The sequence below is a fragment of the Spea bombifrons genome, chromosome 5 (genome assembly GCF_027358695.1).
Source record: "Spea bombifrons isolate aSpeBom1 chromosome 5, aSpeBom1.2.pri, whole genome shotgun sequence".
Lineage (NCBI taxonomy): Eukaryota > Metazoa > Chordata > Amphibia > Anura > Pelobatidae > Spea > Spea bombifrons.
Window position 1 is genome coordinate 74882314 of NC_071091.1, and position 12128 is coordinate 74894441.

Genomic DNA, 12128 nt, shown 5'->3' on the forward strand with positions numbered 1-12128 from the left:
TATTTTATAATACAAACTTGATGAAAGTTGAAAAATAGCCTAGGTTGACCTTTTTGGTGATTTTTTTTCTCTGTGCACAACTTATACAGGATACAACCGTGAAAATGTTGTTTTTAGTTCTTCAGCTTTTTAATTTTTTTCTCATACTAATGGGAATGGTTTCAACAGAAAGTCCTAATTGTTTGGTTGGGTTGGAGAAATGCATAGTGGAAATGCTGAAAAAGCTATTTTCGTTACGTTTAAAAAGCTTTCGATATGCCACTTCCTGGCCAGGTAGCTTTTCTTTGAGGACCTGGTTGGCTCCATAATTCTGAGAGTGATAGGAGTAAATGTTTCAAATAACCTGTTACTGAATACAGTTTTCATCCTAATAAAAAGACAGTCTTCTAGCACTAAAACATATATAAAAAGGCCATTACAGAAGTCTCTGCAGTAGCATGCCCAGCCAGAGGATAACTAGGCAACCTCTTCATGTAGAAGGGTGGGAAACAATAATAAACGAATATTGTCTGCAACTGCGGCGTCAGTGCCTCGGGGGAATCTGCCGGTCGCCCAGGCTGCCTGCGGGTCGCGCTGCACGCACCTCTTTACTCCCTGAACGAACCTTGCAGCCTTGCGCAGGAGAGTCGCGTCACCACCAATCACATATCAGATCGTCATAGGGGCTGGCCGTACACCTTCAGAGTCTACCAATCAGGAAGCTCGCGCTGTTCCGTGTTGTGAGGACTGCTGGAAACCGTACCCGGCGTGTAGTTGTGCCGCGCGTTGGGGCCGCGGTGCAGCGCTCGGTAGGTTCCTATTATACATCGTGCGGTTTTGCGTGGCCTCAGCCTGGGGTACGTAGGTGTCTAAGTAGGGTTACTATGGTGAGCTGTCGTGTGCAGAAACAGATACACCAGCAGCCAGCGAATGGCTTAATACCGCAGCTTGCAATACTATTCCGTTTACTTAACGTGTACGTACGTGTTATCTCATCCACTTCCATAAGACTGGCTATAACGTCAGTGATTACATCACCTCTCGGAGAGGAAAGGTGGGCGTTTATGTAATCACTGACGTCAGAGGCACCCCTGAAGGAAATCCACACCTGGAAGGTGTATAGAATTGATTCGCCATTTCAGCCTCAATTCTCGGGGTCCTGAGCAGCTCCTTTTGCCCAGATCTATCAGCAGTACCTTCACACCCCTGCTGATGTGTCAGGTGACTGGGGAGGGATAAATGATAAACTGCAGAATGTTGGTGTTTGTGATGGCCACTGGCAACCAAGTTCTAGATCTAAAGTAACAAAGCCCTTAGGTGCAGATAATAAATGCCAGGCTTTGCAGTTACTGAATTACAACTCGGCGCTACAGAATATGATGGCGCTATATAAAACAATAATAACTCCCATGAATACATGTCCGTTATAACACTGCAAATGGCTAGTGAGGGATAGGGGATTATCTAGAGCTGGGATATAATAACTGCCAACAGACTCTGTCTGCTCAACATGCATTGATACCACCCATTCTCTCACGTCTGCGGAATGCTGCTGCTGCTGATGACGATAATTTGAGACGTGGCTGCCGCTGGTTACTGTAGAATTTATCACAGATATTTTTTTTACTGAAATTATTAATTTATTAACCTTTTATTATTCTGTGTTTTAAATTTCTATTAGGAAGCTATTAGAAGAAGAGTAGATGCAAGACTCGTGAACTCCACTTCTGAAGAGTAGCCTTTCCAATGGATGGCTTTTGTTACCTGCAGACATTCGGCAATGATGAGGACCGGCCCGGGGCGCAGTGCCGTTCTGAGCAAAAGAAGTGTTTTTCTGATGAAGATACTTTGTTTCCTTTTTGCAGTTGTGTGGTTTTGTGAGTTTTTGGTTTACTATGTTGTTATAATACAGTGCAGCTGGCCCAAAATCACTGGCACCCTAGATCAGGAACACAAATCTGCGCTAAAGGTTATTTTTTTATCCGACACGCATCTCCTCGGAGCAATCAGAGGACACTGGTTTGATAAACTGAGAAGGTGAGAATGTCTGCATATGTCTTCTCAACATCTGTAATTATGGTTTCAGTGAACAGTTATTATATCGTGAAAGCAGCAAGGAATCATGATGTCACGCCAGTCATGATGATGTCACTCTAGCCACAATCCTAGTATTATGAGAACAAGTCAGAAATACCAACATACTACTTGATTGGATTAGCATGAGCCTATTTAGGGATACTAAACTCTCGTAAACCAAGTAGCAATAGTACTAGTTGTATATTAATAATTAATATTATTTTCCCACTAAAATATCAATGATTATCTTGGTTTTCCATCCCCCCCCTTAAAACTCCACACTCAGACCAGAAATCATCATAGGTGAAAATGGGCAGACGAATGGTAATGTTCCTGTGTAGTTTATTAGTGATGGAAACATGGCACCTCTTAATACTATCATGCACTGAAACACACCTAATGTATCAGTTTGTCTTCTGTCAATTCTCGTCTTGTCAGACCCCCTTGAATATATGTATTGTATTAAGTGCTGCATAAATTGTTGGCGCTATATAAATAAAAGATAATGATAATTATATCTCTTTTCCTGTTGGTTCTTTCTTTCATGGTCTGAGGGTAAAGTAGTAAAAAAGTAAATGTACAAATGAAAAATGTAAAACCATCTCATATTGAAGTAACATACATTTGGTTGCGGTGAATTCTTAGAAGCTATTTAATGAAGAAGAACGTCATAGCTGTATTTGCGTCTTCTGTCAGATGTGATACCTCTATTAACGGTCACTTGGGAGACCTGACTTTATATATGTCTCTTTTCTAGGGAATGGCAAATGGAAAGATCATATCAGAGCGCTCTATGGTTATTGCAGCCAGACATTGTTTTCATTCTAGGAGACTTATTTGATGAGGGAAAGTGGAGCAATTCAAAGGTGAGAGGTTAAGCCTATGCTTAAAGCAGTGCTGGACAAAGGCTTCCAGTGCTGTACAGCAGGGTGTCTTGATTTGATATTCCAATTTATATAGATCGTTACGGGCTCATCCGTTCCTGGTGCTTGAATTGGTGCAATCCCTGAATGCCAACACTGGTATACATGATCCATTAAGATCACAGTGGGGTATTTATTGCAGAAGACCTTCAAAGCTAGGGCACGAGAAATATACCCATGACCACGTCTCAAAGAACTTGTTACGCCGTTGGAGTATATGAATAACACATCAGATGTGTCAGATGCTTTTAATATAAAAATCTTGTACCTGTATTTTAACATGGATCAATTTTAGAAACCTAGACTGTTCTTTCTTTGGGCTGGACATCCAACTCTTCCAGGAACTTTCCTTATTTTCTATTATTGTTTAGTAAGCAATTTGTGTACAGCTCGTATTTTATTGTATTTAGCATGCTGTGAGCGGATTGAGTGATGTTTGGATCTTGCATTGGTTTCTTTAACATGGCGATCATTGCAATACGTATAATGAAACTTAATTGTGGGCTGTTAAATATATTTCCAGTAAAGGGACAATCACCTATAATTTCAGAGGGAGAGTTCTAAATAATAATAAAGTTTGGTTCAAGTTAGTGTAAGAGGCTTACTTATAAGTACCAGTTCCATGATTCACAGCTCAGGGTTTGTTCTGGTTAACTCATGTGTTCCGTGTTCCCTGTTCCCTCAGGCATGGGATGAAGACGTTGAGCGATTTCACCGGATGTTCAGACACCCTTCACATACGGAGCTTATAGTTGTTGTAGGGAATCACGACATTGGATTTCATTACGAGTAAGTAATAGTTTTCAACACAACATCCAGTAAGGCGTATAGTGGTGATCACTTTCTTATTATTTCTTTATTTATTAATAAGAGTAAGAAATCCGTTGTGGCCACATGGAGATTCATCCTCTCAACGCTAGGCATGTTCTTCATGTCTTCCGCATAACGAGAGGAGAAGCTTACGGCACACATACACCTTCCCAGATAGTAAAGTAACACCCAGAGCATAATACCAGTACAAACCCGAAAGAAATATATCTATAGCAAGTATATAGAACCCCATAGGACAGCAGAATGTACACGATGGTGCTTATTTCATATTACCCATGGGTGGAAACGCTAATGGACTTATACGATTCTTATGGAAAAAGGAGCAGACTCCTGAAACATAACCCCCTTCGGACCAGAAAGATATTATAAGCACAATGTATAGGAAATGTGCATAGCCTAGTTTAGTATAATGTCATTATCTTTATTGTGTCTCTATGAAAACCTTGAAGCTCAGTAAACGGGACAGTTATCACCTATTCAGTGAGTAAGACCGTATCCAATAGTTAAACCCCCTGGCAGGAGGTAAACGTTCAACTATTCAATATATCAAACCTCACACTAATACCCGTTTGAAAATACAATCCAGCTCCCTTTGCTGGAGTTTTCAATATTTCCCCTTTTGTAACTTTTTTGTTTGTTTGTTTTAGGCTAATATTCTTTACAGGTTATTAATTCTCATATGAAGTTAAACAGTGAATGTTTTATAAATGTATTCAAACCCTTAGAAGTTGAGATACTCTTGAACATTCTTTTCACATAAGGAGAGCGGTTACATATTTTCACTCTGGAAAGCCTATTGATACCTTTAACCCCTTGAGTACCAGGGATCCAGGCACATTTCGCCCCTGGGAAGCCTGGCCGATTTTTTAAAAGAGAGTGTTTTTAAAGTGTAACTGACATGCTTTATTTAAATATATCTTTTATTGTTGTTCCCCCCATGTGCAGAATGACTATTCACAAGCTGAACAGATTTGAAAGGGCTTTCAATCTTACATCAGGAGAAGTATTGTCTCGGAAAGGTGTAAAGTAAGTAGAGCTGGCTTGTAGGACACCGCAGCCCCTGGATGGTAATTGCTGCGGCATATGGCTGTATTTGGGAACGTCACTGTGTGTCTTAGCCAGGGCTCAACGTCCCACTTTATATTATCTGCCCAATTGCACTATTCTTGACTTACAAAAGCAAGAGGTGAGGAGGGCCCTGAGATGTTGAACCTGTTATGGAGCAAATGGAGACATGAGAGATGCATGGCGGGCCAGCGGAAGTAACTTATTAACAATTAAAACTAGTCAATGGCAGGGATATACCGTGTAAAATCGTAATGTCACCAACATGTGCCGTTTCAGACATTATCCATTGTTACATCCTAACGGTTTCTAGTTTAACGAAACATATTGTGGGGCTCAGGGCCGGCCTAAGACTTAATGCCGCCTGGGGCGAAGTTTAAAATGCCGCCCCCCCCGACGACGCTGACGCCATTATCTACCCTAACCCCCCCGGTACTTACCTTTAAACAGTCCTGCGGCGAGTCTCCTTGCTTTGCCACGGTGCCGGCTTGTAATGCTGAGCGCCGTAAATTGACGCCACTACCGGCGCTCAGCACGGAGACTCGCCGCAGAGGAGAGAGAGAGGGGTGCCGAGCGGGTAAGCGAAAACCACTCGGCGCCCCTCTCTCTCCTCCGCTTAAAAAAAAAAAGCGCTTGGGGCGGCAAAGTGCCGCCCCTTCAAAAGTGCCGCCTGGGGCAATTGCCCCAGTCGGCTCCATTGTAGGGCCGGCCCTGGTGGGGCTTCCCCTTTACCGTGTGGATATGAGCATATGTTCAATCCCATTATTCAAAGCTGAAACAGTCTATCCATAAAGGAGAACCGGCCTGTAAGGTCACCATTATTTTCTCTTTGATGATGGCAGTTAATGAATCTAACTTGCAATCCGCGTTATTAAGTGCTGGGGTATTTACTGTAATTTTAAAGACATCTTGTCGGGTTTACCATGGACGTTCCACGCATCGTTTAAAGAATGCCCAAAAGAAGTTTCCGTCAAACTTTAGCTTGACATGGTTTACTGTGTTCATTGAATCCAGCCATAAGCAGCCAGTGCAGGTTTTAACTTTTGACGGCCGGGAAGTGATATTGGCTAGTGCGATGGCCACCACTCCGGTTATAGGCGGGTAGCCCATTAAATCTTAACAAGCCGTACATCCTCCGTTATTTACTTTATATGCTTTATATTTCACTTGTGTCTTTGTGTCTGCAGCTTTGTCCTGGTCAACAGTGTGGCTCTGGAGGGGGATAATTGTGTGATTTGTAGAGCAGCAGAAAGTCAGATCTTTGAGGTTTCTCGCAAGCTGAACTGCTCCAGAATGGTATGAATGAAAATGTATAATTATATGTAAGAAGTACTGTGTGTCAGAGCGGGGGCAGCTTTTACAGCATCAGATCATCGCTGTTTATACTGTACTTAAAAGCATCTCTGGTATCAGACATGTTAATATCCCTTAATGGAGTCATTTGGACGTTGGATCTTATTTTCATCCAGCTTTCTGTCCTACTTTTAAGCAGCACGTTTTACGCTTGTAACATATGCATAGGTCGCTCTGCCGCTATCTTTAAAGAGCCAACGACCAACCACTACATCTTGCTTTTGACAGACAGATGATGCAGATTTAAGGAAGAACTGCAGAGGTGTTGAGCGGCTTCCTCCATCAGCGCCCATCCTTTTACAGGTTAGAACTCCAGTGCGGCATAGAAACCTAAGGCTGTAGTTATATTTCCTTATATTAAACTTTATTTTGTCTGTGTGTGATTTACGTGTAAGAAATCACTTTGTGATGTTCCAGTGCCTAAATATGTATATATCTTTTAATGCCAGTTACTGCATGCATTCTCCCTATTGTACAGCGCTACAGAATTTGATGGTGCTATATAAAACAATAAATAATAATAATTATTGGACCTGGATAATTATACATGTAGTTGCATGCAATAAAACACATTGGAGTCCATGCAAAATAGACTTCAGTGTGCATTTTAGTAACCAATAGGGCTGATCAAAAATGTAAACCCTGTGGTTCAAGACTGTGTATTCTTCGGTGAGCTTCTTAAAGTTAAACTGATCCATCCAATTGTACCATAGACACAAGGCGAATTGTTTATGGGCTTCTTCGGCTTATTGTTTCCTGAATGACCAGGAAAGAATGGCTCGCTGTGTGGATTTATCTTGATCTATTCAATCTGCTTACTGTTCCACCGGTACATTATCTAGACCCAGGGTGTCCAACCTGCGGCCCTCCAGCTGCTGTAGGACTACATCTCCCATACTCCTCAGCCAGCCTCTTAGTCCTGCAGCAGATGGAGGGCCGCAGACCTAGACACTGGGTTGCCGTGTTGTACTTTACTTATAAAATCTATAGAGAAAAGAGTCAGCGTAAGAAAAGTAGAAAAACGTACGACTCAATAAGTGAAATAAATGTTGTTAATGGCGCTAGAATGTGTGCTTCCCTAGAAAAAAATATCAAGAATTGGGACACTCTAAATCTTCGATTTCCATCACAGAATACAGTGTTAGCTGCAGAAAGGTAGAAGTGCCAACCCGTATAACATGTTACACAAAGCGATACTGATGTTATGTTTAATGTCTAGCACTATCCTTTGTATCGGGAAAGTGACTCCAGTTGCACCGGGGAAGATTCCGCCTCTCTGGAGGAAAAGAGAGTCCTCTTTATGGAAAAATACGACGTGCTCTCAAAAGACGCGTCTGAAAAGGTTGGATGCTTTAAATAATGTCCGAGCCAATCAATATTCTAGGCATGTGTGCAGAACGTCATTTATATTGTATTTTTAATACTCAACCATCAAACTGATTGCTTCTGTAATTCAAATTGTTATGTTAGATACTACTTGTTATATCCTGTCTACCCATTGTACAGCGCTATGGAATATGATGGCGCTATATAAATCAGTAAATAACTATATACAATCTCAATTGCTTATAATATATATATAATTGCTTGTATATGGCATGAATTGGTGATTTTTATTTCTTTTATCTGGAATAATTGATAAGATTAGGCTTACATAGTGACGTAACTGTACACGCTTATGTTTGTTTTTACAACAATACTAATCTCCGTGTCACATTGTGCCAGCAATGCCAAATAGTTAGATATGTTTAATCACATCCCAGTGTGTAATATTGTGTTAACCCCCTCTGATTGGAATAGTTACTGAGGCTGCTGCGGCCAAGGTTGATCTTGAGCGGCCACACGCACAGCGCCTGTGAAGTGTTACACCGAGGGAGAATCCCCGAGATCAGCGTGCCTTCCTTCAGCTGGCGGAACAGGAATAACCCGAGCTTCATCATGGTATTATTATAAATTATAATTATAATCATAAAAAATCAAATGACCGGCTTAAAGTTACTTTCCAAAAAGGAATAAGGGAAATATTAGAAAAGTTTATGTTTTTATATGTGCAAAGTAAGCAGTTTTAGTTAAAAGGTACTTAACTTTCAAAAATCCTCTGAAGGGTGCCAACTAAAATCTTTTAATTTAGTTTATATTTTTGGCGTTTTGCCCAAAAGGGACACTTCTGGTTTCGCTACATCACCAGCTCAGCCAATGGACTCTCCGCTGATAGTACTGACTATCTTTGATATACAGTGTTTTACGTGTGTGAGTAGTCATTTTAAATGAACCCACTCAGCATATCTAGACGCCTGAACATCTTGGAGAGGTCCATGATGAGAATGGGGCATGTTGCTGATGTTTTACCTAATTTGTGAAAATGGAGTACACAAGTATACGTAACTGAGAAATATCGTCAGCTGGATCCTGTAATTTATGTAGCAGCTCTATAATGTAAACAGAAGAATGTGGCTCTGGACTGTTAGTCCAAATTTTCCTTGTGCTTGGAGAAAGCTACCACATACCAGCATCATTGGCTATGAACTACCGGTACTAAAGGGGACTGGTCCCCAGTTAAAGGGCCATGCCAGCCATCGTATACATTTACAGAGCATAATTTGGTTTTCCCAACACACAGCCATTAATGTCTAAACCTTGTCAACAAAAGTAAGTACACCCCTAAGTGGAAATGTCCAAATTGGGCCCAAAGTGTCAGTATTGTGTGTGGCCACCATTATTTTCCAGCACTGCCTTAACCCTCTTGGGCATGGAGTTCACCAAAGCTTCACAGGTTGCCACTGGAGTCCTCTTCCACTCCTCCATGATGACATCACAGAGCTGGTGGATATTAGAGACCTTGCTCCCCCCCCACCTTCCATTTGATTATGCCCCACAGATGCTCAATAGGGTTTAGGTCTGGAGACATGCTTTACCAGTCCATCACCTTTACCCTCAGCTTCTTTAGCAAGGCAGTCGTCCTCTTGGAGGTGTGTTTGCGGTCGTTACCATGTTGGAATACTGCCCTGCGACCCAGTCTCCGAAGGGAGGGCATCATGCTCTGCTTCAGTATGTCACAGTACATGTTGGCATTCATGGTTCCCTCAATGAACTGTAGCTCCCCGGTGCAGGCAGCAGCCATGCAGGCCCAGACCATGACTTTCCCACCACCATGCTTGAATGTAGGCAAGACACACTTGTCTTTGTACTCCTCACCTGGTTGCCGCCACACACAGTTGACACCATCTAAACCAAATAAGTTTATCTTGGTCTCATTGGACCACACGACATGGTTCCGGTAATCCATGTCCTTAGTCTGCTTGTCTTTAGCAAACTGTTTGCAGGCTTTCTTGCGAAGAGGCTTCCTTCTAGGATGACAGCCATGCAGACCAATTTGATGCAGTGTGCGGCGTATGGTCTGTGCACTGACAGGCTGACCCCCCACCCCTTCAACTTCTGCACCAATGCTGGCAACACTCATACGTCTATTTCCCAAAGACAACCTCTGGATATGATGCTGAGCACGTGCGCTCAACTTCTTGGTCGACCATGGCCTGTTCTGAGTGGAACCTGTCCTGTGAGGCTGCTGTATGGTCTTGCCCACTGTGCTGCAGCTCAGTTTCAGGGTCTTGGCAATCTTTTTATAGCCCAGGCCATCTTTATGTAGAGCAGCAATTCTTTTTTTCAGATCCTCAGAGAGTTCTTTGCCATGAGGTGCCACGTTGAACTTCCAGTGACCAGTATGAATGAGTGTGAGAGCGATAACACCAAATATAACGCACCTGCTCCCCATTCACACCTGAGACCTTGTAACACTAGTCACATGACACTAGGGAGGGAAAATAGCCAATTGGGCCCAATTTGGACACTTCCGCTTTGGGGTGTACTCACTTTTGTTGCCAAGGTTTAGACATTAATGGCTGTGTGTTGAGTTATTTCTTCAGTGTTGTCACATGAAAAGATACAATAAAATATTTACAAAAATGTGAGGGATGTACTCATTGTGAGATACTGTATGTATTTATGTAACAGTAAGAGACTGTGGCATTTTAAACAAAGTACGATGTACATTTGCAAAACACGTGAGTACCATCCCTGGATGGTTCATTACAGAAATTGAATGACACGCAAATAGAATTGCATTTAAGGCAAGTTTTAGACTTTGTAGATTGATGTACAGACATTTGACTAGGCCTTATGGACCCACAACTTCCATAACCATTTCAAACGAAATAATATATAGTTATCTTTGGCCTCGTTCTTGTCTCTCTGATTAATGCCCTCCTTGCCTGCTCCGTAAGTTTTCGCGGGCGGCCCTCTCTTGGCTGGTATGGTGTGGTGCCATATTCTTTCCATTTCTCAATAACGGAGTGGGATGTTCAAAATAGGAAAAATGCCAAGGCGGTGAATACTTCTGTGAGGCGCCGTAATAAGTGTAGCTGTCCTTTCAAAAGGCTTGTAAACTCACGCAGAACACTAAAGGGCGGGCGGTGGCACGTGTAACATTCTAACCTTTGATATTTGTTTAGAGCACCTCGGAAACTTATGAGTTCAGCTGTATGCATTTAACAAAATAACCACAAAGGTCAATAAGAGCAGACTTGTTCTGTTCCTTTTCAAAAACTGTAGAGGGAAGCATTCTGGTGGAAAAGTGTTGCTGGCGCAGCTAATGATGTATTGATTGTACAGACAACTGCTTCTAAAAAAACTAATTAACAGAATTTTTATATTTTTAAGTGTACCCTATTTTAGTGTGGGTTTATAGCTAAGTACTCAGTTGAAGGCAATGTTCCACATCTAAAGTTAGAATACTTTAACTAATCACAACATCTAGCACTGTTAAATGCCCAATAGACATGTGCAAATGGGCCAAAAATGACCGGACAAACTTTTCAGTTTGTTTTTGGTCAACAAACTTTGTTCCCTGTTTGGGAAAAATCGGGGATCGTTTATTAATTAGGGAACAATTTGTTGTCTAGTGCCCACGTTCACTCTCATTCATGCTCTCTAAATGTTTCCCTACCGACCATTTCAGCTTCTTATTCTTTATCTACTGCCCTCCTCTCCGTGGAGATAATCTGGCTTGTGCTTCGGGGGAAAGGAGGTCAACTGACACCCCGTGATTTTGCCCTGAGGTGAACTTCCGGCCAACTCGAGATGCTTTCGCTGACCGAGGAGGCCAACGGAAAAGTCACCATTTTGATAGAAGTTCATGCCAGATTATGGCTGCAGAGATGTGGATGAAGCGATGAGGTGAAAGATAAAGGAAAGATGATGAGACAGGAGAGAAGATGAAGGACAAGAAGATAAGGAAGTGGTCGTCAGAGAAGGTAGGGAAATAGAGCATGTGAGCGAAAGGGCCTGCAAATTTGGACAAAGACTCAGAGCTTTTTGCGTCGCCAAATTTGCAATTCGTACGAATCTGAATGCACAAGTCTCGAACCTAATGCTCTCTCAGAGATATTTATTCAAACTTCCAAAACTTTTCCTCATTCATAATTTTGCTGGGAAGACTTAACTGTCATGGGACACAAAAGCAGACGGGACGCATGTATGTCAGACGGTTTATAGATTGTGTGCATTTACTTCCGATTTTTTTCTTTTTGCAGGGCACCATCACTGCTACAGAATTTGCTCTTGAGAAATGCTTCCTCCCAGAAGAGAATACAGTTGTCTGGATTTACAGCTTGGCGGGTATACTCGTTCTTCTCTACTTAATGGATCATCTTCGGACATTTACCCTTCTGCGAACATTCTCCAGGGCAAAGCACAAACCGGTGTAACACACAGAACAGAGCACTTTGGGGAAAAAAACGAGATACATTCTGTTTCCACAAAGAAAAGCCTTCTTTTATACTTCTCTCTAGAATAGACCAGTACGTTTTACCAAATATATATTTATTAAATGATGTACCTGTACAA

The 12128-nt window shown here is 42.0% G+C and overlaps 1 protein-coding gene across 1 annotated transcript; it reads left to right on the plus strand.

The window, feature by feature from the left end:
• The first annotated feature begins 757 nt into the window (after window positions 1–757).
• Window positions 758–12128, plus strand: MPPE1 (metallophosphoesterase 1). The gene is made up of 10 exons (XM_053466197.1): window positions 758–788; window positions 1665–2016; window positions 2813–2921; window positions 3664–3767; window positions 4755–4835; window positions 6062–6170; window positions 6456–6530; window positions 7447–7569; window positions 8028–8168; window positions 11816–12128. Exons 2-10 carry the CDS (start codon window positions 1730–1732, stop codon window positions 11987–11989), a joined length of 1203 nt encoding a protein of 400 aa, XP_053322172.1. The 5' UTR covers window positions 758–788; window positions 1665–1729; the 3' UTR covers window positions 11990–12128.

Excerpts from the sequence above, each read along its gene's own strand:
- MPPE1 (XM_053466197.1), top strand. The coding sequence starts at position 1,730 with ATGGCTTTTGTTACCTGCAGACATTCGGCAATGATGAGGACCGGCCCG. Across the intron at positions 4,836-6,061 it reads TTGTCTCGGAAAGGTGTAAA|CTTTGTCCTGGTCAACAGTG; the intron begins GTAAGTAGAGCT and ends TTGTGTCTGCAG. Across the intron at positions 8,169-11,815 it reads ATAACCCGAGCTTCATCATG|GGCACCATCACTGCTACAGA; the intron begins GTATTATTATAA and ends TTCTTTTTGCAG.